Genomic DNA, 27,583 nt, shown 5'->3' on the forward strand with positions numbered 1-27,583 from the left:
CAATAAGGTAGAAAAAAGGCACATCAGACACAAGGTTTTCACAATCACATAGTTACATTGAGAAAGCTATATCATTATACAATCATCTTCAAGAAACATGGCTACTGGAACACAGCTCTACATTTTCAGGCAGTTCCCACCAGCCTCTCCATTACACATTAACTAAAAAGGTGATATCTATATAATGCATAAGAATAAGATCTAGGATAGCCTCTCAACTCTGTTTGGAATCTCTCAGCCATTGACACTTTATTTTTGTCTCATTTTGCTCCTCCCCTTTTTGGTCGAGAAGGTTTTCTCAATCCCTTGGTGCTGAGTTCCAGCTCATTCTAGGATTTCTGTCCCACATTGCCAGGAAGGGCCACACCCCTGGGAGTTATGACCCATGTAGAGAAGGGGAGGACAGTGAGTTTGCTTGTTGTGTTGGCTGAGAGGTGGAGAAGCCACACCTGAGCAACAAAAGAGGTTCTAGGTTCTCTGGGGTAGACTTTTAGGCCTAATTTTAAGTAGATTTAGCCTATCCTCTGCGGGGTTGTTTCACATGAGCAAACCCCAAGATTGAAGGATTGGCTTATTGCTTTAGTTATCCTCACTGCTTGTGAAAATATCAGGAATTCTCCACTTGGGGAAGCTGAATTTTCCACCTTTACTGCCATTCCCTCAATGGGATTTTGCATACTATTTTATTCACTGTTCAAATCCTTCTGGGATTTATCAGGGCATCACTCTGGACAAACCTACCAAACCTCATGCCCTATGCAACGTTCCATGTACTTATGGCATTCAATTAAACTGTCCACATAAGTTACATTAGGATGTGCACTAGTCAAAATATAAATTTTGTACCAAATAAACATTTTGCTTTGGTCTCACACGTAGGTTAAAGTTTTAAAATATGAATTGCCACCTATATTCTACACCCTGCAGTATTGACATTCTTTTCTTCTTCCTCATGCAAAAACATTTTTAAATTTATACATTTAGTCGCTATCATTATACACACTAGGCATTCCTAGATTATACCATCTGTCTTTATTGTCTAACTTTCCTTCTGATTTCGCTTGTGCCCCCAGGCCTCTTCCCTCAATCAGTCTCACATTCAGCTACACTCAGTGTTCTAATTTATTGTATTACAGTTAGGTAGTATTGTGCTATCTATTTCTGCATTTTCACAGTCAGTCCTGTTGCACAGTCAGTATTCCTTCAGCTCTAATTACCCAATATCTATGCTATTTCTATCTCCTGATGGTCTCTGTTCTTAATTGAAATTCCCAAGTTCATTCACTAATTTTAATTCATATCAGTTAGACCATAGAGTATTTATCCCTTTGTTTCTGGCTAATCTCACTCAGCATAATGTCCTCCAGGTCCATCCATGTTATTATGTGCTTCATGAGTTTAGTCTGTCTTACAGCTGCATAATATTCCATCATATGTGTATATCACTGTTTAGCCACTCATCTGTTGATGGGCATTTTGACTGTTTCCATTTCTTGACAATTGTTAATAATGTTGTTATGAACATTGGTGTGCAAATGTCCATTTGTGTCCTTGCCCTCATGTCCTCTGAGTAGATACGTAACAATGGTATTGCCAGGTCATATGGCAATTCTATCCTTAGCTTCCTGAGGAACCACCAAACTGCCTTCCACAGTGGTTGTACCATTTGACAATCCCACCAAAAGTGAACAAGTGTACCTCTTTCTCCACATCCTCTCCAGCACTTGTCGTTTTCTCTTTTATTGATAATGGCCATTCTGGTGGGTGTGAAATGATATCTCACTGTGGTTTTGATTTACAGATCCCTAATAGCCAGGGAAGTTGAGCATTTTCATGTGCCTTTTGGCCATTTGTATTTCCTCTTCTGAGAAGTGTCTGTTCATGTCTGTTGCCCATTTTGTAATTGGGTTGTCTCTCTTTTTTTTGTTGAGTTGAACAATCTCTTTATATGTTCTGGATACTAGACCTTTATCTGATATATCGTTTCCAAATATTGTCTCCCATTGTGTAGGCTGTCTTTTTACTTTCTTGACATAGTTATTTGATGCACAAAAGCATTTAATTTTGAGGAGTTCCCATTTCTTTCTTTTCTTACTACAATGCTCATGTTTTGGGTGTAATATCTAGGAAACTGCTTCCTATTATGAGATTTAAAAGTTATTTCCCTACATTTTCTTCTAAAAGTTTTATGATTTTAGATCTAATGTTTAGGTCTTTGATACATTTTGAGTTAATTTTTGCATAGGGTGTGAGATATGGATTCTCTTTCCTTCTTTTGCATGTGGATATCCAGTTCTCTAGGCACCATTTATTGAAGAGACTGTTCTGTCCCAGGTGAGTTGGCTTGACTGCCTTATCAAAGATCAATTGTCCATATATAAGAGGGTACATTGGAACACTCTGTTCAATTCCATTGGTCAATATATCTATCTTTATGCCAGTACCATGCTGTTTTGACCACTGTAGCTTTGTAATATGCCTTAAAGTCAGGTAACGTGAGACCTCCAACTTCATTTTTCTTTCTCAAGATATTTTTAGCTATTCACAGTACCCTGTCCTTCCAGATCAATTTGGTTAATGGTGTTTCTATTTCTGAAAAGTAAGTTTTTGGGATTTTAATTAGTATTGCATTGAATCTGCAAATCAATTCAGGTAGAATTGGCATCTTAACTATATTTAGCCTTCCCATACATGAAAACGATATGCCCTTCCATTTACTAGGTCTTACGTGAGCTCTTTTGGCAATTTCTTATAGTTTTCTTTTATAGGTCTTTTGTATCTTTAGTTAAATTTATTCCTAAATATTTTATTCTTTTGGTTGCAATTGAAAATGAATTTTTTTCTTGATTCTCCCTTAGATTGTTCATTACTATTGTATAGAAACACTACAGATTTTTTGAGTGTTGATCTTGTAACCTGCCACTTTGCTGTACTCATTTATTAGCTATAGTAGTTTTGCTGTGGATTTTTGGGGGTTTTCAATGTATAGTATCATATCATCTGCAAATAGTGAAAGTTTTATTTCTTCCTTTCCAATTTTGATGCCTTGTATTTCTTTTTCTAGTCTTATTGTTCTGGCTAGAATTTCTAACACAATGTGGATTAACAATTGTGTTAGTGGACAGCCTTGTCTTGTTCCTGATCTCAGAGGGAAAGTTTTCAATTTTTTCCCCAATGAGGATAATGTTAGCTGCAGGTTTTTCACATATTCCTTTTATAATGTCGAGGAAGTTCCCATATATTCCTATCCTTTGAAGTGTTTTCAACAGGAAAGGATGTGAAATTTTGCCAAATGCCTTCTCTGCATCAATTGAGATGATCATGTGACTTCTCTGCTTTGATTTGTTGATATGGTGCATTACATTAATTGACTGTCTTATGTTGAAACATCCTTGCATACCTGGGATGAATCCTACTTGGTCATGGTGCATAATTCTTTTAATGTGCTGCTGGATTCAATTTGCAAGAATTTTGTTGAGCATTTTTGCATCTATATTCATTAGAGAGATTGGTCTGTAGTTTTCCTTTTTTGTGATATCTTTGTGTGACTTTGGTATGAGGGTAATGTGGGCTTCATAGAATGAATTAGTTAGACTTTCCTCCTCCTAAATTTTTTGAAGAGTTTGATCAGGTTTGGTATTAATTCTTTCTTGAATGTTTGGTAGAATTCACATGTGAAGCCACCTGGTCCTGGACTTTTCTTTTTTTGAAGCTTCTTAATGACTAATTCAATTTCTTTACCTGTGAATGGTTTGTTGAGGTTGTCTTTCTTCTCCAGTCAATGGTGGTTGTTCATGCTTTTCTAAGAAACTGTCCATTTCATCTACATTTTCTAGCTGATTAACATAAAATTGTTTATAGTATCCTTTTATTACCTCCTTTATTTCTGCAGGATCAGTGGTTATGTCTTCTCTTCCATTTCTGATTTTATTTATTTGCATCCTCTCTCCTCTTCTTTTTGCCAACCCCACTAAGGGTCTATCAATCATATCGATTTTCTCATAGAACCAACTTCTCATTTTCTTGATTGTTTTCCTGTTCTCAATTTCATTTATTTCTGCTCTAATCTTTGTTATTTCTTTGATTTTTCTTGTTTTGTGATTTGTTTGCTGTTCTTTCTCTAATTCTTCCAATTGGACAGTTAATTCCTTGGTTTTTGCTGTTTCTTCTTCTTTGATATAAGCACTTAGGGCAATAAATTTTCCTCTTAGTAGTGCTTTGCTGCATCCCATAAATTTTGCTATATCGTGTTTTCATTTTCGTTTGCCTTGAGATGTTTATTGATTTATCTTGTAATTTCTTCCTTGCCCCACTAGTTGTTTAAGAGTGTGTTGTTGAGCCTCCATATATTTGTGAATTTCCTGGCACTCTGCCTATTATTGATTCCAATTTCATTCCTTTATGATCTGAGAAAATGTTTTGTATGATTCAATCTTTTTAAATTTATTGAGACTTGCTTTGTGACATGGCATATTGTCTATCTTTTAGAATAATCCATGAGCACTTGGGAAAAAGATTTATCCTGCTGTTGTGGGATGTAATGTTCTATAAATGTCTGATATGTCTAGCTCATTTATTGTATTATTCAAATTTTCTATTTCTTTATTGATGTTGTGTCTAGATGTTCTGTCCATTGATAAGAGTGGGATATTGAAGTCTCTTGCTATTATCATAGATGTGTCTATTTCTCTTTTCAGTGTTTGCCTCATGTATTTTGGAGCATTCTGGCTCACTGCATAAATATTTATGATTGTTATGTCTTCTTGTTTAATTGTTCCTTTTATTAGTAGATAGTGTCCTTCTTTGTCTCTTTTAACTGTTTTACATTTGAAGTCTAATTTGTTGGATATTAGTGTAGCCACTCCTGCTCTTTTCTGGTTGTTATTTGCATGAAATATCTTTTCCCAACCTTTCACTTTCAACCTATGTTTATTTTTGGGTCTAAGATGTGTCTCCTGTAGACAGCATATAGATGGATCCTGTTTTGTAATCCATTCTGCCAGTCGATGTCTTTTGTTTGGGGAGTTTAACACATTAAACTAAATAACATTAAGTGTTATTACTGTAAGGGCAGTACTTTCTTCTACCAATTTGCCTTTTGGGTTTTATATGTTATATCTAATTTTTATTCTTTTTACCTTTTCTCTTCTCCACACCTCTCTCTTCTGTCTTTTCCTATCTGTGTCTAGGGCTCCCTTTAGTATTTCTTGCAGAGCCAGCCTCTTGGTCACAAATTCTCTCTGTGATTTTTTGTCTGAAAATGTTTTAAATTACCCTACATTTCTGAAGGACAGTTTTTCTGGATATAGAATTCTTGGTTGGCAGTTTTCCTCTTTTGTTAATTTAAATATATCATCCCACTATTTTCTCACCTCCATGGTTCCTGCTGAGAAATCTAAGCATAGTTTTATTGATATTCCCTTGTATGTGATGGATTGTTGTTCTCTTGATGCTTTCAAAATTCTCTCTTTTTCTTTGACATCTGAAATTCTGATTAGTAAGTGTCTTAGAGTGCATCTATTTGGATCTATTCTGTTCGGGGTACACTGCATTTCTTGGATCTGTAATTTTAAGTGTTTCATAGGAGTTGGGAAATTTTCAGTGATAATTTCCTTAATTAGTTTTTCTCCTCCTTTTCCTTTCTCTTCTCCTTCTCGGACACTCACAACACATATATTCCTGTGCTTCATGTTAATCAATTCCCTGAGTCCATGCTCATACTTTTGCATTCTTTTCACTATATTTTCTTTTTCTTGTCAGATTTCAGATATCCCATCCTCCAGTTCATTAATCTTATCTTCTGCCTCTTAAAATCTAACACTGTAGGCTTCCATTTTTTTTTCATCTCATTCCCTGTGCCTTTCATTCCCATAAGTTCTATGATTTCTTTTTTCAGACTTCTGATTTCTTCTTTTTGTTCATTCCGTGCCTTCTTTATATCCTCCCTCAATTCATTGATTGATTTTTGATGGGGTTTTCCATGCCTGCTTGAACATTCTGAATAAATTGTTTCAACTCCTGTATCTCATTTGAATTGTTGGTTTGTTTCTTTGACTGGGCCATCTCTTCAATTTTCCTAGTATGATTCATTATTTTTTGCTGGTGTCTAGGCATTTAATTTCCTTCATTAGTTTATTCTGGAAATTGTTTTCATTTTTTTATCCATGATTTTCTTGCTGGATGACTTTATTCTAGACCTCTAGCTTATATTTTGTTTAACAGATAAGAATTTTTCATTCCTTGTTTTCTTGTTTCTTGCCCTGCCTGCATGGTGCCTTTTTCTGCACTTAAGAGGGTCTGGTTGGGTATTATAGACTCCAGCCAGATTTTCTCAGACCAAACTGGCCTCCTGTCAGGAAGAAAGAGTCACCTGCATCAGTTTTCTCTGAGGTTGAGACCCAACAGGTTGAAAGGCTTTCCTATGAAGCCTCTGGATTCTGTGTTTTTCCTATCCTGCATAGTATGTGGTGCTTTTCTGCTTGCATGTTCCACCAGCACAAGGTGATTTGATACCTTTAACTTCAGCAGACTTTTCTTCCTGGGATGTCGTTGAGACAGAGGAGAGTTTGTAGCCTGACTTTAATTGCTTCACTTTCCCAGACCCTTGGGTCTGAATTCCTTGAGGGAGAGATTCCACCTGAGCTGGGCCCCACCCCTCTCCTGGGGAAGGCACAGGGTCCAGGCAAACACTCAAACAAGCTTAATTCTGCCCATGCCTGGGGCGGTTGGAGCCTGAGAAGCCCTGCAGCTGTATCCAAAGAGTAGTCAAGCCATAGAAACACAGCCACCAAAAAGAAAGAGAAAAATTCTTTTCAGAGCAGGACCCCTATTCCTCAGGTTTGCCAATCAGAAGCTTATGTTGGTATGTTGTTTTGTGTATCTCCAGGTCCTATGTGCCCCCTCCTTTCCTTCTGGACCCAGGCCCTTTCAAGTATTGTGTGCTATTCAATCCAAAAAACTCTGTGTTTTTTTTTCCCTTTTTTCTTTTTTCATCAGCCCTTCTGCCTCTGTGCCAGGGCAAAAACCAGCAACCTCAGCTTTTACTCAAGGTTCATCTGAGCTGGGGGCCTAATTTTAGTAGTCAGAATTTGTTCACTAACTCCAGAATAGAAGTTTGGTTGGGCTCAGCCCCTGCTGCTGATAAAGTCTCTTTCCTATTCCCTCTGGGAAGCAGCCTGTGGGGGAGGGGCACTTGCTCTATGGCTTGAGGAACTCATGGTTCTGGGTGGAATCACAGCCAGTCAAGCTTGTCCAGACTGGTGTATACTATGTGTCTGGTCACTGATTTGGCCCCAGCAGTTGTTCTGTACTGTTCCTGGCTATTTACTACCTGCTCTGGAGGACGAACTAAATCTCACACCTCATTAAGCTGTCATCTTGGCCCTGCCTCTTGATTGTAAGCTTTTATAGCAGACACATTTAGTCTGGAGGGTTAATTACTATTTCTGGATTTTGAGAAGCTGTTTCATATATATATAACCTGATATTTAGAGATAAGAATGAAGCCAATAAGGTTGGGTTTAAAGTAATTCAGAACACAGGGGTAAAGGAGACAATGTCTGCATTTTAGAACTACACATACTCTTTGAGACCAAAGGAAGAAAGGTTTATTTAGTCTGGAACCTAAGTTTTCTGTAGCACATAATCTAACTCAACCTGTCTGTATAGGTCATTTGAACAATTGAAACACAGGGAGCCCATAATAATAAAGAGGGTCTTTAATCCTCTATAGCTTAATATAATGCCTGGATGCATCCTAGAGTATATTAAGCAGATAATCAAAAAGTATTGGCAAAGAACCTTGAGAGATGGAAGAAAAAATATGGAATTATTAAACTTTACCATCTGGAAATCTCCTGATACTGTGTCAAACTTTAGGGACACCCAAATTAATAGGCCATGTCCTTGATCTTGAGGCTTACTCTTGTGAAGCTTATGTAGTAGCAGAGAAGCTTAGCCTACCTATAGGTTTGCCCAAGATTTACTTCTGGAGGATCTCTTTTGTTGCTCAGATGTGGCCTCACTCTCTCTAAGCTGAACTCTGCAAGTGAAATCATTGCCCTCCCCCCCTACACGGGACATAACATCCAGGGGTTAAAGTCTCCTTGGTGACATGGGAGATGATTCCCAGGGGTGAATCTGGCCCTGGCACTATGTGAGCAACAATTCCGTCTTAACCAAAAGAAGGAAAATAAGTGTAAATAATGAAGTATCAGTGGCAGAAAGAGTTCAAATAGAGTCAAGAGGCTACTCTGGAGGTTGCTCTTATGCAAGCTTCAGGTAGACATTGCTACCCATCATAACTTTCCAAACCCCAACCAGGAACCTGCCCTACAATCTTAAAGAACACCTAGGGCAATATATAAGATTCCACAAGGGTTTCATGCACTAGTGAGAGATTTCAAAGTTGAGAGGTTATCTTATGCATTATATAGATATCCATTTTTAGTTTATGTTGTATTGGAGTGGTTAGGGTGAAGTATCTGAAACTGTTGAGCTATTTTCCAGTAGCCTTGATTCATGGAGAAGATTATATAATGATATAGCTTTTACAGTGTGTGCAATTGTGAAAAACTTGTGTCTGATGCTCCTTTTACCTAGGGTGTGAATAGATGAGCAAAATGTATGGACAAAAATAAATAATTGGGGGACTAAGGGGTAAAATAATTTGGGTAAGTTGAAATGCTGATGGTCAATGGAGGGAAGGTAAACATATGGATGTATGAATTTTTTCCTTTTTCTTTTTATTTGTTTTTCTGGAGTGATGAAAGTTTCTAAAAGTGATCATAATGATAAATACACAACTATGTGATGATAGTATGAGTCATTGATTGTACACAATATATGGACTGCATTTATGTGATTTGTTAATACAAACATTTAAAAAATAACCTCCCCAAAATAAAATATCCCTGCTCAGATTGTTTCATTGAATTATTTTACCAAATATTTGAAAAAGAATACCAATTCTACATAATTTCTTTCAGAAAATAGAGGGAGAGAACACTTTCCAATTTGTTCTATGAGGCTGGTAATACTCTGGTACCAAATACAAACAAAAACATTGTAAAAACATAGAAGTGCAGACCAATATTACATGTGAGCATAGATGCAAAATTATCACCAGAAAAATAGCAAATTGAATCCAATAATGTATAAAAAGAATTATACACTAAGACCAAGAGTGATTTATTCCAGGTATGCAAGACTGTTTGAACATTGAAAAATCAAAGTACTTCACCATATCAATAGGCTTAAAAATCATATGATTGTTTCAATATATGCATAAAACTCATTTGACACAATCCAATACTTATTTGTGATAACAACCCTCAGGAAGTTAGCTATAGAGGGAAATTATCCCAAATCATTAAAGAGTAGCTACAAAAAACCTACAGATAACATCATACTTAATGTTCAAAAACTGAATGGCTTCCCCCTAAGACCAGCAACAAGGTAAGGATGTGCACTTTCACCACTCATTTTCAACTTTAAACGTTGTATTTCCAGAAAGGGTAATTAGAAACACACAATTCATAAAGCGAAAAATAAAACAATGTTTATTTGCAGATGGCATGCCATGATTATCCATGTAGAAAACTCCAAAAATCATGAGTAGCTAAATTAAAATTTTTAAATAACCCTCCCTGACCTAATAAGTGAGTTCAGTAAGATAGAAGGATACAATATCAACAAAAAATTAAATGCATTTCTATACACTAACAACAGACCACAAAGGGTTTGTGTGGAAACTGAAACTGAAAGTACAAAAATATAATTGCTCAAAAATTAAATAGGCATAAATCTAACAAAACTTGTACAGGATTTATATGGTGAAAACTAAAAATCCCTGATGAAAAAATGAAAGAAAATCTAAGCTAATGGAGAGACATATCATGTTCATTGATTAGAAAATCAACATGGTAAATATGTCACTCTTCCCAAATTTATCTATAGGTATAATGCAATTCATTTGAAATACCAGCAAGGATTTTGTAGATATAGATTAGCTTATTCTAAAATATATGGAAAAGCACAGACTCTAGAATAAGTACAATGTTTTTGAAATAGAAAAATAAAGTGGGAGGAATGTTTCTGATATTAAAGCTTACTATGTAGCTGCAAAAGTCAAGACTGCAGTACTAGTAGAGGGATAGTAACATAGATATATGGAACAAGAATACAGAACCCTGAAACAGCCCTGCAGAAGTACAGTCAATTGATTTTTGACAAAGATGCAAAAGTAATTCAATGGAGGAAGAATAGTCTTCAGCAAATAGTGCTGGGGAAATTGGCTATCCATACACAACTAAATGAACCTAAATCTAGAGGTTTTGGGCATGAATCTAAAACATAAAACTATAAAATCTGTAGAAAAAGCAGGAGAAAATCTTTGGGATTTAGCAGTAGGTGAAGAGATTTGACTTGACATCAAAGGCACCATAAAAGAAAAAAATGATAAAATGTGACTTCATTAAAATTAAACTCTGTTCTGTATAAGAACCTTTTAAGAAGAGAAAAGAACAAACTTCAAAGTGGGGGAAATATTTGCAAACCACATATCTAACAAAGGACTTGTACCTATAATATATAAAGAACCTGGAAATTCATTAAGAAGAAAATGAGCAATCCAATTAGAAAATAATCAAAGACATTTTTTTCACTGAAGAGGATATACAGACAGATGTCCAACATCACTAGCCTTAAGGGAAATGTAAATTTAAAAAGCAATGAGATACACATATATGAAAGCAGTGAAAATAAATAATAATAATAGTAGTAATAATAATGACAATGCAAAAGGCTAGCAAAGATGTGGAAAAACCAGATCAATCATATATTGCTGGTGGAATATTAAATGATACAGCCACTCTGGAAAATAGTTTTACACTGTGATATAAAGCTAAACAGCATATTTTAAACTAAAAGTTACCAGAATACCCAGCACATTCACTCTTGGAAGTTAATCCCAGAAAATGGAAAATGCATAAATTAATCTTACACAAAAATCCACACATAAATGTTCATAGAAGCATTATTCATAATATTCAAAAAATGGGAAACAGTGAGACATCATACAATGGAATATTACTCAGCAATACAAAAGGACAGTTATCAATATATGGAAAAAATTGAATGGATATCAAAGCAATTATACTGAGTGAATAAAAAGCCAATTTCAAAAGGTCACATGTTATATGATTCTGTTTATATACCATACTCAGAATGCCAGAATTTTAGAGATGTAGAACAGATGAGTGGTTCTCAGGGGTTAGAGATGGTGAGACAGAAAGGGGTAGGTGAGAATATAAATGAATATCCTGAGAGAAATACCTACGGTGAGAAATCAGTCCTATATCTTGATTGTAGTGGTGATTACACAAATTTACAAATGTGATGGAACATCATGAATGCATACACACAGACACACGAATGCATGGGAAACAAATGAAATATAAATGAAGTTTGTGGATTGAACTAATGTAAATTTTCTGATTTTGATATTGTTCTAAGATATATCAGACACTGCTGCTAGGAAAAACTAGGTGAAAGACAGCTCTCTGCATTCTTTTTGCAACTTCTTGTGAATCTTCATTTGTTCCAAAATAAAAGGCTTTAAAAATGAAGGTAACTCAAAGACAATCTCCAGTTAAGTACATTCATTGTTTCCCTCATTTCCATTGAGAAGTGCTGAATAACAAAAAATCTAGCATTCAGAAGATACACTTTCTGTCTTCATCAGGGTCATAATCATTTCCAGACATGTAAATAAAGTCTTAAATACTTTGTATGCATTTAAGAGTGTCTCAGAAACAGTTATAAAAGGAGAAGCTTCTGATTCAGTGGAGAATCTTTGCATTATTATAGTGTCAATATATAGGGCAAACCCTCTCCCGATCTGAAATTAGCACCGGTTGCATAAGCAGAAATAAAATACTTTTATTCTAGGTGAGATATAGTTTAGATTCTGATGAGCAAAATGTGTCAAAACGATTAGTTTTCACACATGGATTGATTTAAAATGTAGTATGTTTCAGTGGGTTAAAGTCTTCTGCTGTGTGATACATTTATTATTCCACTGTTTCTATAGGAATCCACACTTGATCATCAGTGTGTTTTGGGCACATAGAAAGTTTTAAATGAATATATTCAATGCAACATGCAAAATATCAAAAAGCCCTATTCCTGCTAACAGTTTAGGAGACAGGTGGCTGGCAAAAGAAGGTCTTACTTTTTCCTTTGTTTCCACATGTATAAACTAGGGTGGGATAATCCCAACTGCTGTACTCTAAAGAATCTCAGAAATGTCTATTAAACCACATGCCAACACCCCATTGATTTGATCATTTATTTGACATATTTATTTGTCTTTAACTAAAATTTAATTACCAGTGTAAGTGTTTGTGTACGTTAATATACTGAACCTACTTAGACAACTATACTGAAAGCAATCATTTGCATCTCAGAGACCCAGAGGGTATATAGTGTCTGGCTGAGAAAAGACTGAACACATGGCAAGGAAAACAAACCACAGGATCAATGAAATCAAAATACTATATTATTCCAAATTATACTAAATGCTTATCTAGGTAACTAGGAAGCAAGTTCAGTCTAGGTAAGAAAGAGAAATTTCTCCATTAACTCTTCAGCTCATGGAATCTTTTTCCTATGTATGTGAGCATCTCTAGCCAAGATAGAAAAAAAATCTACCCAATGGTGAAGTAGAAACAGAACACTTGATGATCTGATAAATTTCATTTTAGCTTGTGTTCTTTAGCTTAGAGCTATTTTCTAACTCATTATAGCCATAATGTATAGCCTACAACACATGCTGATATATTTTCCTTCTCTCTTACCTTTTCAACCTTTAAAACAAAGTTGTAATCAGTTTCATGTCAGGAGAGCATCACTTTGAAATTCCTACTCTCCTTACCTTCGTCAAACATATAATCCAAGAAAGAACTAAGTACCATACAAATGTGATACATGTACCTCAGTAGATAAAAGACAAGATTGAGGTCCTATATATCAGTATTTCATGTAGGGTAAATAATTGATAGATTAACTTGCTTTCATTTGAAATGTCCGGAAAATTGCTTATGTTTTACAGAGCTTTCAAGGGTAGAGGGAAACACCTCTTCCCACGACAGAAACTTGGTTTCTTCAAAGAAACATCAAACTGAGTCATTCAGGGCTTTAAGCATTCTTATTAAAGTGCATATAATACACTGAGAGTCAGTTAGCTCTGACCCAGCACAGTAAAAAGGCTTAGGGTATTGTTTCCAACCACATACACAAACATCTGGTTCATATGCTGTTTATAACATCAAATACATAAGCTCTAGGTAAGCTAAAGAATTTTATCCAAAGCCAGTATGGATCTATTATGGCTAAGGTCAATTATGAATGCAATGTACAGCTTTTGGACATTAATTGAGTTAGTATTTGATCTTTATATGTACATGAAATAAACAAAAATAATTTTACCTTTATTACCCCTTTGGAATTTTTTGATTGTTGGTCCATTATCCTGATCTACAATAAGTTACTCTCTATTGTTTGGTATCATTATGATAAGAGATATAATGGAGTAATTTGTCATGTAAAACACCCAAAAGGGCAGAAAGGCATCACATAAATGACTACCAAATAAAAAATAATATAAATTGTCTATGCATCCTCTGAGACAGTAGAAAGATTTTGTTGGTTTGATGATCACATTATTTAAAAATCAACAAGCTGCTTAATTGTGTCAATTTTAAAGTGCAATTAATATATATAGTGTATATAATTGTCAACATATTTCCTTTAAATGATTTAAAATATCTTTTCTTTTAAAATTTATGTGCTGATCATTTATTTACCTCCATAATTAAAAATATATTCCCTGAAATACTTCTAAAAAGAATTAATCATTTAATAGATCATGAGTTTAAAATTTAACTCACTTTATAGAGACTTCAGCAAATATCATATATAGAAAAATTAACAGATAAATAAAGTATAATTTTCTGGTAATTATTATAAATGTTTCTTTACAAAACATTTATTTTGAGGGAAGAAAAGCATGTTAAATTTATAGTTCATCATTTCATTCTTCTTAGTCATATTTTATTAAAATAAAATATGGTCACTTTAAAGTTAATATATATCAGTCCTTTCTGTGTGTTTATAGGTAATCTCATTATCAAGTTTGGACAATTATTGAACAGACATATAGAGGTACATTGCTGACAGTGCAATTGGTAATCTATTAGGTTGTCAAGATATTTTTCTATAGCATGATCGTATCTCAGAAACACATGATTTTACTTCAAAGTATACACGACCCAGTCACTCATGACATTTATCACAGCATGTATTTCCCTATTTGCTATACTTTCAATCAGCACTCAATAAACAATTTTCTTCCCTCTCTCTCTTCCTACTCCTCACTCCCTTTATCCTTCTCTCAGCTCCTTCTCAATACAAAGATTTTCCCATCAGAAGAATTTATGTTTTGATTGGATAATCCATTAATGATGATCCAACCATAGCTTTTTGTATTACTCATACTCCTTCAAAAACTTGCACACAATGCTGCAATGACCAAGTAATCTGAATCCAAGGAACCAGTGAATCTAGAATACATATATTCACCTCTACCAAGAATTAAACTTACTCCCTTACAGCCATTAACTTCAAGCTCTAGCTCAGGGTTCTTAATTCTGGCTGCACATTTTTCTCTTCCTGAGGAGATATTGAATAAAGAAAGAAATCATTGATAACCAGTGAGTCAATCTCTGAGTTTGTGGCCTGGGCATATAGATTTGTAAAATCTTCAAAGGTGATTACAATCGGGAGCCAGATTTGAGAACCACTGAACTTTATATAATATTACATATAAACAATATATAATATTTATAGCTAAGTGAGATTTTGACAAATTTCCACAGGGAAGAAATTGTCTTCATCATACTCTGCACAAATGTAAAAATGTAACACCTTCCCCAATCCCCAAAATTCCTCCTCATCCCCAGAAATATATTTTGTGGAGTGGCTGGAAGTAATCGCTTTTAATTGCTGTAAACTTTAGATTTCCATAATAAAAGTTTCCATGGTAAAACTAAAAGAACAGGTCTCAAGCTGCCGGACTTTAAGGCATATTATGAAGCCACAGTGGTGAAAACAGCATGGTATTAGCATAAAGATAGATATATTGACCAATGGAATCAAATAGAGTGCTTAGATATAGACCCTCTCATCTATGGACATTTGATCTTTGATAAGGCAGTCAAGCCAATTCACCTGGGACAGAACGGTCTCTTCAATAAATGGTGCCTAGAGACTGGGATATCCATATGCAAAAGAATGAAAGAGGACCCATATCTCACACCCTATACAAAAGTTAACTCAAAATGGATCAAAGATCTAAACATGAGGCTTAAGACCATAAAACAGTGAGAGGAAAATGTAGGGAGATATCTTATGAAACTTACAATTGGAGGCGGTTTTATGGACCTTAAACCTAAAGCAAGAACACTGAAGAAAGAAATAAATAAATGGGAGCTCCTCAAAATTAAACACTTTTGTGCATCAAAGAACTTCATCAAGAAAGTAGAAAGACAGCCTACACAATGGGAGACAATATTTGGAATTGACATATCAGATAAAGGTCTAGTATCCAGAATTTATAAAGAGATTGTTCAACTCAACAACAAAAAGACAGCCAACCCAATTACAAAATGGGAAAAAGACTTGAACAGACACCTCTCAGAAGAGGAAATACAAATGGCCAAAAGGCACATGAAGAGATGCTCAATGTCCCTGGCCATTAGAGAAATGCAAATCAAAACCACAATGAGTTATCATCTCACACACACCAGAATGGCCATTATCAACAAAACAGAAAATGACAATTGCTGGAGAGGTTGCGGAGAAAGAGGCACACTTATCCACTGTTGGTGGGAATGTCAAATGGTGCAACCACTGTGGAAGGCAGTTTGGCAGTTCCTCAAAAAGCTGAATATAGAATTGCCATATGACCCAGCAATACCATTGCTAGGTATCTACTCAAAGGACTTAAGGGCAAAGACACAAATGGACATTTGCACACCAATGTTTATAGCAGCATTATTTACAATTGCAAAGAGATGGAAACAGCCAAAATGTCCATCAACAGACGAGTGGCTAAACAAACTGTGGTATATACATACAATGGAATATTATGCAGCTTTAAGACAGAATAAACTTATGAAGCATGTAATAACATGGATGGACCTAGAGAACATTATGCTGAGTGAGACTAGCCAAAAACTAAAGGACAAATACTGTATGGTCCCACTGATGTGAACTGACATTAGAGAATAAACTTGGAACATGTCATTGGTAACAGAGACCATCAGGAGTTAGAAACAGGGTAAGATAATGGGTAATTGGAGCTGAAGGGATACAGACTGTGCAACAGGACTAGATACAAAAACTAAAAAATGGGCAGCACAATACTACCTAATTGTAATGTAATTATGTTAAAACACTGAATGAAGCTGCATCTGAGCTATAGTTTTTTGTTTGTTTGTTTGTTTTTATATATATTTTTTGTATTTTTTATTTTTTTTTCTCTATATTATCATTTTATTTCTTTTTCTGTTGTCTTGCTATTCCTTTTTCTAAATCGATGCAAATATACTAAGAAATGATGATCATACATCTATGTGATGATATTAAAAATTACTGATTGCATATGTAGAATGGAATGATTTCTAAATGTTGTGTTAGTTAATTTTTTTTATTAATAAAAAACGTAAAAGAACAGCAGAAATCATTTTGCTTAAAGTAAACAGATACATATGGCATTGTATTGTATAAGTACAAAAAAATGAATGAAGAATTTGCCTAGCTCAATTGGTTTATAATCATAGACCAAATGAGAATTTGTTATAATTGGAATATACCTGGAGCAACTTTCTTCTGTTTACCAAAGTAGGATCAGACTGCAGGAGATGATAAGCAACCAAGGTAAAGCCACACATAGAAAAGTAATGCTTTATCACTCACATTTCCTTAGCACTTTAAACTTTTGAACTGTTTTTCCACATTTTATTTCATTTAACATCACAAAAATCCAGTGCTTTAGGCAGAGTAGTAATTACTTTCATATAATAGGTAAAGAAGCTCATGGTATTTAAGTGACATGGCCAAGATCTCATAGCTAGCTAGTGCCACACTTATGGCTAGAATAAAGTCTCCAAAATGCCATATCAATGCCAATGAATTCATAGTATTTCAATAATAGTATACGCAGTGTGAAAGTTCTCAGACAATAAAAGTATAATTGTAGGAAAGCATGTTAAATACTTTGAGCTTTAAATTACTGAGATTGTAGCAAATTGTATGTTGATTCACTTTTTAATCACTCTTTGATCATCAATTGCCTAAAGGATACTTCATCTTTCATTAATTGAAAGGATTCTGTGAATGTGGCAAGTATGTTTTATCCAACTAGCTGCCATAAATTAAAAGATTGTGCCATCATAAAGCTGTACAAAAATCCCATCATTTTGTTCCCATGAGATTTAGGGATAGAGGAAAGGAAGGCATGCTAAAGAGCAAGTGTCTAACACTACAAAATTCATTTCATTGCTCATATTGCCACAACAATAAAAATGTCCACTGCAAAAATCAATTATATCAAGGATATGTCACCAGCCTGATACATTTCAACTCTCTATTGTATAATGAAGAATTTCCTGAAAGAATATGTTCTAATTTCTTGGTACAGGCAAGGGACTCACCCATTCTCTCCAAATGATGATCCATCTGAGAGGGAGAGCTGGTAACACTGCTGCTCGGGTGGGATGAGGTCTGTCTCTCAGGTCGATGACTCTCTTCGAGAGAGGGAGCAGGAGAAGGACTCCCTAGGATCTGTTCCTGAAACCATAAATGGGAAATGTCATCTGCATACCAGGTTCTTCATTTTGCTTGAATTCATAACATTTTAAATGTTGACCTCTTACTTACCCTGAGTGTGTGCATATATACAATATTTGGGCTTAAACACATATTTTAGACAAAATCATATTTTTAGTTCCAGTGAAGTTAATGGGATATTGGGAGGATTGAACAAGAGAGTGAAATGAAAATGCCTAGCACCATGACAGGTACATGGTAGAAGCTCAAGCAAAGATAGTTTCCATTTGCTTTCCCACAAAATTCATAAAGTATTATAACTACAGGTGTGTAGTCAAGGTTGTTATTATTATAAGCATCTAGATTGACATAAAGATCATATGAAGGCTTGGAAGTTGATGACTACTATCTGAGTAAGAAAGAGATCTCCCAAATGTAAAGATTTGACAGCTTTGTAATCAAACTCATAACTAGTCATACCTGGCACATGTTGAGTTTTTTTTGTACAGGCAAAAAATCTGGAAATAAGATACCTATAAGCTGTAAGACCTTCAGACATTATTTTGACATTTCTGTCACCACAATGGTTTGGTAGTCACAGGTCACAGTGATGGGTTCTCCAATCTGACAATAAGATCTATCAATGTTAATTCTTCAGGATTGTTTAGATGTGTATAATTTTAAGCAATTAACTTGAGTAAAAATCAAATATTTATTCCATATCCCAGTACAGTAACTGTGATGGCTCTCAAGACTTTTTGGATTATGAAAATTGCTATAAAACACTTAAGTATTCCAGTTTGTTGGCCCATCACAAATTGATGAAAAATCTGACATTCAATAAAGAAAATGGGGGGGGGGCATTTCAAGAGTAGTATAGTGGTAGAAATCTCACCTGCCACACGGGAGACCCGGGTTTGATTCCTGGTCTATGCACGTCCCCCAAAACAAACAAACAACCAAAAATTCAACAAATGGTCCTGCAATAATGGGATGCTCACAGGGAAAAATAATGAAATGTGATCCCACCATGCAGCATACAAAAAGAAAGAAATTAGGGATTTGTACACATACACAATAAATGTGATGGAATGATAGATATGCAGGGAAAGAGAATATATATTCTATAATATATTAACTCATCCATTATAATTAACTCATCCATTATAAAATTCTTAAGCTAAATGCTCTGTCAAATTATCTGAAATCACAACATCATATTCTAACCATTATAACAATAAGCCTTTGTTAAATATATGCCTATACATTTTCACATTGATTTTGCTTGGGAAGTCCAAAATTCATAAACCCCCTAAAGAGAAATTAGGGTGGAAGAATGAAAAAGTAATAGTATCAGTTAAAATTTATTATTTTAGTAGTAGTTAACATTTTGCAATGTTCAGCATTTAATAGAAAGAATAATGACCTTCAAGGAGGCCCACTTAATTATCTCCAGATCATGTAAATGTGTTAACTTACATGGCAAAAGAGACTTTGCAGATACAATGAAATTAAAAACTTTTGAATTATCCTGGAATATTTAGGGGGTCCCATCTGGTCAAAAGCATTCTTAAAATTAATAGATGAAAGCAAAAGAGGAGGATCAGTGGAAAATGTACTTATGGAAGAGTGATCAGAGAGATGCAAAATTAATGACATTGAAAATGGAGGAAGGGGGCCAGAAGTCAAGGTATGTGTGGGTGGAGTTTGGAAGCTGGAAAAGGCAAGAAAACAAATTATTATGTGAATCCTCCAGAAAGTAATGCAGCCTTGCTAACTTCATGATTGTAACTTACTGAGAACCTCCTTTTATTGGTAGAATGGTATTCTACTGTGTATATATACCATATTTTGTTTATTAATTCATCAGTTGATGGATGTTTAGGTTGTATCCATCTGTTTTTGTGTGTATCCATCTTTTCACAACTGTGAACAATGCCACAATGAGCATTAGTGTGGAAATATGGTTTGAGTCCTTATTTCTCCACATCCTCTCCAACACTAGTAATTTCACATTTTTATAACAGTAACCATTCTAGTGGGTATAAAATGGCATCTCATTGTTGTTCTGATTTGCATTTACCTGCTGGCTAATAATGTTGAGCATCTTTCATGTGCTTTTGTCCATTGGTATATCTTCTTAAGAAAAATATATACTCAAGTCTTTAGCACTTTACAAAATTTGATTGTTTGTCTTTTTGTTGTTGAATAGGAGGATTTCTTAATATATCCTGTATATCAAACCCTTACTGGCTATGTGGTTTTGAAATATTTTCTCCCATTGTGTAGGCTGTTTTTTTTATTTTCAAAATAAAATCCTTTGAGGAACAAAAAATTTAATTTTGATGAGATATTGAGGTAGCTTACAAGTTTATCCTAAGTATTATTGTATAACTTTATGAATTTATGTGTCACTATACATTTATGCATATTATTCTGTGTATTTGTGTGCATCACTCTATAAATTTATGCATTCATAAAAGTATATACATGCAAGCTTTCTTGAAGGAAGGAAAACTGGATGTCTGCCGTGCTGCTAATCATATCCAGGGTTACTTAATAGTGTCCAAAGGTATAGGTGTGCAAACAGGAAGGCTGCCAGGCCTGTTTCTTGTCATGTCTAGGAGCTGCCCTTATCTCAGACAAAAGAGTTTAGCTAACAGCCAGATAACACCTCCCACCAAGAAAGTTCTGTTTCTATACTTTTCCAGTGTTCATACCCATTCCCATAGTAACTTCCGCCTTGCTCACTAGCCTATATAACCTGAAAACAGAATATTCAGGGCTCAGACTTTGCATAGAAGTCCTCTGAGACTGCTGTGGCAATAAAAGTTTTGTCCATTTCTTAAAGGCTTTCTTGGGATGCTACTCAGAGTTTTCCCTACTTCAATATCATTTATATACTTTTTTTCTTTTGCTGTTTGTGCTTTGGATGCAAAGTATAAGAAACCATTACCTAACCCAAGGTCCTAAAGAGGCTTCCCTATGACTTCTTATAGAAGATTTATAGTTCAAGTTCTTATATTTAGGGCTCTGATACATGTTGAGTTGATTTTTGTATATGATGTGAGGTAGGGCTCCACTTGCATTCTTTTGAAAATGAAGATCCAGGTACCCAGCACCATTTTGTTAAAGACAGCATTCTTTCCCAGTGAGAGGGTCTTTGCTTCCTTGTCAAAAATAAATTAGCAGGCGGGTGCCGCTGGCCGCAGGGAGGAGAGGCAGCCTCCGCACTCTACTCGCGCTGCTTGCCCAGCCTCCAGCCATCCATCGCACCAGGACCCGCTTGGCCTCAGCCCCAGGAGTATTAAGAGGACTCCCAGAGAGTGGGGCCAAGATGGCGGCTTAGTAAGGTACGTGCGTCTTAGTTCCTCCTCCAAAGCAACTACTAGGTGAAATGAAACAGTGCAGAACAGCTCCCGGGGCCACGCAGAGAATGGACACACAGCGTACCCCAGTCTGGACGGGCAAGTCTGACTGCAAGACTCGGCTGCGGTGAGATCCCCAAGCAGTGTGCGATTTCCCGAGCAGCGGCAGCTGTGGCGGCCGGAGCTCCTCCCTCCCTCCTTCCCGGGCCAGCTGAGAGTCTCGGAGAGGCAAGTTTCCCAAGCCGAGGCGGCCGGCGCCCCTCTTTTCTGGGCAGCTTCCTGGTCGGGGTACGAGTCTCGGAGCAGAGGGATACCCAAGCCCCGGTGGCTGGCAACCGGCCCCCCTCCCCCGCGGGCGGCTTCCTGGTGCGGTGGGGAATTCCCCAGGCCGCGGCGGCCAGTGACCGATGCCCCTCCCCCACGGGTGACTTCCTGGTCTGGTGGCGAATTCCCCGGGCCCGCTGCAGCCGGCGACCAGCCACAGGGTTCCCTCAAGCCGCAGCGACTGACGCCCCCACCACGCGCGGCCACCCGAACCAACGGAGAGAATTGGATCGGAAATCCCCAGGCCACAGAGATCGGTGACTGGGGGGATCCCTTCCAAACACGTGAGACAAACATGTGCCACGAGCGCCACCTACTGGGCAGGATAAGAAAAACAGAACACACAGATTTCACAGAAAAATCTTACAACCTTGTTGGGTCCGACACCCAGGGAAATGTGACTAAATGCCCAGACGCCAGCAGCAGAAGATAACGGTCCACACTCAGAAGATTGAGAATATGGCCCAGTCAAAGGAACAAACCGATAGTTCAAATGAGATACAAGAGCTGAGACAACTAATGCCGAATATACGAACAGAAATGGAAAACCTCTTCAAAAATGAAATCGATAAATTGAGGGAAGACATGAAGAAGACATGGGCTGAACATAAAGAAGAAATAGAAATACTGAAAAAACAAATCACAGAACTTATGGAAGTGAAGGATAAAGTAGAAAAGATGGAAAAAACAATGGATACCTACAATGATAGATTTAAAGAGACAGAAGATAGAATTAGTGATTTGGAGGATGGAACATCTGAATTCCAAAAAGAAACAGAAACTATCGGGAAAAGAATGGAAAAATTTGAACAGGGTATCAGGGAACTCAAGGACAATATGAACCGCACAAATATACGTGTCGTGGGTGTCCCAGAAGGAGAAGAGAAGGGAAAAGGAGGAGAAAAACTAATGGAAGAAATTATCACTGAAAATTTCCCAACTCTTATGAAAGACCTAAAATTACAGATCCAAGAAGTGCAGCGCACCCCAAAGAGATTAGACTCAAATAGGGGTTCTCCAAGACACTTACTAGTTAGAATGTCAGAGGTCAAAGAGAAAGAGAGGATCTTGAAAGCAGCAAGAGAAAAACAATCCATCACATACAAGGGAAACCCAATAAGACTATGTGTAGATTTCTCAGCAGAAACCATGGGAGCTAGAAAACAGTGGGATGATATGTTTAAATTACTAAAAGAGAAAAACTGCCAACCAAGACTCCTATATCCAGCAAAATTATCCTTCAAAAATGAGGGAGAAATTAAAACATTCTCAGACAAAAGTCACTGAGAGAATTTGTGACCAAGAGACCAGCTCTGCAAGAAATACTAAAGGGAGCACTAGAGTCAGATACAAAAAGACAGAAGAGAGAGGTACGGAGAAGAGTGTAGAAAGAAGGAAAATCAGATATGATATATATAATACAAAAGGCAAAATGTTAGAGGAAAATATTATCCAAACAGTAATAACTCTAAATGTTAATGGACTGAATTCCCCAACCAAAAGACATAGATTGGCAGAATGGATTAAAAAACAGGATCCTTCTATATGCTGTCTACAGGAAACACATCTTAGACCCAAAGATAAACATAGGTTGAAAGTGAAAGGTTGGGAAAAGATATTTCATGCAAATAACAACCAGAAAAGAGCAGGAGTGGCTATACTAATATCCAACAAATTAGACTTCAAATGTAAAACAGTTAAAAGAGACAAAGAAGGACACCATATACTAATAAAAGGAACAATTAAACAAGAAGACATAACAATCATAAATATTTACGCACCGAACCAGAATGCCCCAAAATACATGAGGAATACACTGCAAACACTGAAAAGGGAAATAGACACATATACCATAATAGTTGGAGACTTCAATTCACCACTCTCATCAATGGACAGAACATCTAGACAGAGGATCAATAAAGAAATAGAGAATCTGAATATTACTATAAATGAGCTAGACTTAACAGACATTTATAGGACATTACATCCCACAACAGCAGGATACACCTTTTTCTCAAGTGCTCATGGATCATTCTCAAAGATAGACCATATGCTGGGTCACAAAGCAAGTCTTAACAAATTTAAAAAGATTGAAATAATACACAACACTTTCTTGGATCATAAAGGAATGAAGTTGGAAATCAATAATAGGCGGAGTGCCAGAAAATTCACAAATACGTGGAGGCTCAACAACACACTCCTAAACAACGAGTGGGTCAAAGAAGAAATTGCTAGAGAAATTAGCAAATACCTCGAGGTGAATGAAAATGAAAACACAACATATCAAAACTTATGGGACGCAGCAAAGGCAGTGCTAAGAGGGAAATTTATTGCCCTAAATGCCTATATCAGAAAAGAAGAAAAGGCAAAAATGCAGGAATTAACTGTCCACTTGGAAGAACTGGAGAAAGGACAGCAAACTAATCCCAAAGCAAGCAAAAGGAAAGAAATAACAAAGATTAGAGCAGAAATAAATGAAATTGAAAACATGAAAAAAATAGAGAAAATCAATAAGGCCAGAAGTTGGTTCTATGAGAAAATCAATAAGATTGATGGGCCCTTAGCAAGATTGACAAAAAGAAAAAGAGAGAGGATGCAAATAAATAAGATCAGAAATGGAAGAGGAGACATAACTACTGACCTCACAGAAATAAAGGAGGTAATAACAGGATACTATGAACAACTTTATGCTAATAAATACAACAATTTAGAGGAAATGGATGGGTTCCTGGAAAGACATGAACAACCAACTTTGACTCAAGAAGACATAGATGACCTCAACAAACCAATCACAAGTAAAGAAATTGAATCAGTCATTCAAAAGCTTCCTAAAAAGAAAAGTCCAGGACCAGACGGCTTCACATGTGAATTCTATCAAACATTCCAGAAAGAATTAGTACCAACTCTCCTCAAACTCTTCAAAAACATCGAAGCGGAGGGAAAACTACCTAATTCATTCTATGAAGCCAACATCACCCTCATACAAAAACCAGGCAAAGATATTACAAAAAAAGAAAACTACAGGCCAATCTCTCTAATGAATATAGATGCAAAAATCCTCAATAAAATTCTAGCAAATGGTATCCAACAACACATTAAAAGAATTACGCATCATGACCAAGTAGGATTCATCCCAGGTATGCAAGGATGGTTCAACATAAGAAAATCAATTAATGTAATACACCATATCAACAAATCAAAGCAGAAAAATCACATGATCATCTCAATTGATGCAGAGAAGGCATTTGACAAGATTCAACATCCTTTCCTGTTGAAAACACTTCAAAGGATAGGAATAAAAGGGAACTTCCTTAAAATGATAGAGGGAATATATGAAAAACCCACAGCTAATATCATCCTCAATGGGGAAAAATTGAAAACTTTCCCCCTAAGATCAGAAACAAGACAAGGATGTCCACTATCACCACTATTATTCAACATTATGTTGGAGGTTCTAGCCAGAGCAATTAGACAAGAAAAAGAAATACAAGGCATCAAAATTGGAAAGGAAGAAGTAAAACTATCACTGTTTGCAGACGATATGATACTATACGTCGAAAACCCGGAAAAATCCACAACAAAACTACTAGAGCTAATAAATGAGTACAGCAAAGTAGCAGGTTACAAGATCAACATTCAAAAATCTGTAGCATTTCTATACACTAGCAATGAACAAGCGGAGGGGGAAATCAAGAAACGAATCCCATTTACAATTGCAACTAAAAGAATAAAATACCTAGGAATAAATTTAACTAAAGAGACAAAAAACCTATATAAAGAAAACTACAAAAAACTGCTAAAAGAAATCACAGAAGACCTAAATAGATGGAAGGGCATACCGTGTTCATGGATTGGAAGACTAAATATAGTTAAGATGTCAATCCTACCTAAATTGATTTACACATTCAATGCAATACCAATCAAAATCCCAACAACTTATTTTTCAGAAATAGAAAAACCAATAAGCAAATTTATCTGGAAGGGCAGGGTGCCCCGAATTGCTAAAAACATCTTGAGGAAAAAAAACGAAGCTGGAGGTCTCACGCTGCTGGACTTTAAGGCATATTATGAAGCCACAGTGGTGAAAACAGCATGGTATTGGCATAAAGATAGATATATCGACCAATGGAATCAAATAGAGTGCTCAGATATAGACCCTCTCATCTATGGCCATTTGATCTTTGATAAGGCAGTCAAGCCAACTCACCTGGGACAGAACAGTCTCTTCAATAAATGGTGCCTAGAGAACTGGATATCCATATGCAAAAGAATGAAAGAAGACCCACATCTCACACCCTACACAAAAGTTAACTCAAAATGGATCAAAGGTCTAAACATTAGGTCTAAGACCATAAAACAGTTAGAGGAAAATGTAGGGAGATATCTTATGAATCTTACAATTGGAGGCAGTTTTATGGACCTTAAACCTAAAGCAAGAGCACTGAAGAAGGAAATAAATAAATGGGAACTCCTCAAAATTAAACGCTTTTGTGCATCAAAGAACTTCATCAAGAAAGTAGAAAGACAGCCTACACAATGGGAATCAATATTTGGAAATGACATATCAGATAAAGGTCTAGTATCCAGAATTTATAAAGAGATTGTTCAACTCAACAACAAAAAGACAGCCAACCCAATTACAAAATGGGAAAAAGACTTGAATAGACACCTCTCAGAGGAGGAAATACAAATGGCCAAAAGGCACATGAAGAGATGCTCAATGTCCCTGGCCATTAGAGAAATGCAAATCAAAACCACAATGAGATATCATCTCATACCCACCAGAATAGCCATTATCAACAAAACACAAAATGACAAGTGCTGGAGAGGATGCAGTGAAAGAGGCACACTTATTCACTGTTGGTGGGAATGTCAAATGGTGCAACCACTGTGGAAGGCAGTTTGGCAGTTCCTCAAAAAGCTGAATATAGAATTGCCATACGACCCAGCAATACCATTGCTGGGAATCTACTCAACGGAATTAAGGGCAAAAACTCAAGCAGACATTTGCACACCAATGTTTATAGCAGCATTATTTACAATTGCAAAGAGATGGAAACAGCCAAAATGTCCATCAACAGACGAGTGGCTAAACAAACTGTGGTATATACATACGATGGAATATTATGCAGCTTTAAGGCAGGATAAACTTATGAAGCATGTAATAACATGGATGGACCTAGAGAACATTATGCTGAGTGAGTCTAGCCATAAACTAAAAGACAAATACTGTATGGTCCCAATGATGTGAATCAACACTTGAGAATAAACTTGGAATATGTCATTGGGAACAGAGTTCAGCAGGAGTTAGAAACAGGGTAAGATAATGGGTAATTGGAGCTGATGGGATACAGACTGTGCAACAGGACTAGATACAAAAACTCAAAAATGGACAGCACAATAATACCTAATTGTAAAGTAATCATGTTAAAACACTGAATGAAGCTGCATCCGAGCTATAGGTTTTTGTTTTGTTTTGTTTTGCTTTGTTTTCTTCTTACTATTATTACTTTTATTTTTTTTCTCTACATTAACATTCTATATCTTTTTCGGTTGTATTGCTAGTTCTTCTAAACCAATGCAAATGTACTAAGAAACGATGATCATGCATCTGTGATGATGTTAAGAATTACTGATTGCATATGTAGAATGGTATGATTTCTAAAAAAAAAAAAATGGACAGCACAATACTACCTAATTGTAATGTAATTATGTTAAAACACTGAATGAAGCTGCATCTGAGCTATGTTTTTTTTTTCTTATATATTTTTGTATTTTTTATTTTTATTTTTTCTCTATATTATTTTATTTCTTTTTCTGTTGTTTTGCTATTTCTTTTTCTAAATCGATGCATATGTACTAAGAAATGATGATCATACATCTATGTGATGATATTAAGAATTACTGATTGCATATGTAGAATGGAATGATTTCTAAATGTTGTGTTAGTTAATTTTTTTAATTAATATAAAAAGTTAAAAAAAAAAAAAGGACAAAACCTT

General features: G+C 35.9%; 1 protein-coding gene across 5 annotated transcripts in view; it reads right to left on the reverse strand.

Moving 5' to 3' along the window:
• DACH2 (dachshund family transcription factor 2) overlaps positions 1 to 27,583 on the reverse strand; it is a 782,542-nt gene that overhangs the window by 173,348 nt on the left and 581,611 nt on the right. For all 5 annotated transcript variants that reach the window (XM_077145234.1, XM_077145235.1, XM_077145233.1 and 2 more), the window contains one exon: positions 17,775 to 17,910. In XM_077145234.1, the coding sequence (XP_077001349.1) occupies positions 17,775 to 17,910 (136 nt within the window). The remainder of the gene's footprint in view (positions 1 to 17,774; positions 17,911 to 27,583) is intronic.

Source organism: Tamandua tetradactyla, chromosome X (genome assembly GCF_023851605.1).
Source record: "Tamandua tetradactyla isolate mTamTet1 chromosome X, mTamTet1.pri, whole genome shotgun sequence".
Lineage (NCBI taxonomy): Eukaryota > Metazoa > Chordata > Mammalia > Pilosa > Myrmecophagidae > Tamandua > Tamandua tetradactyla.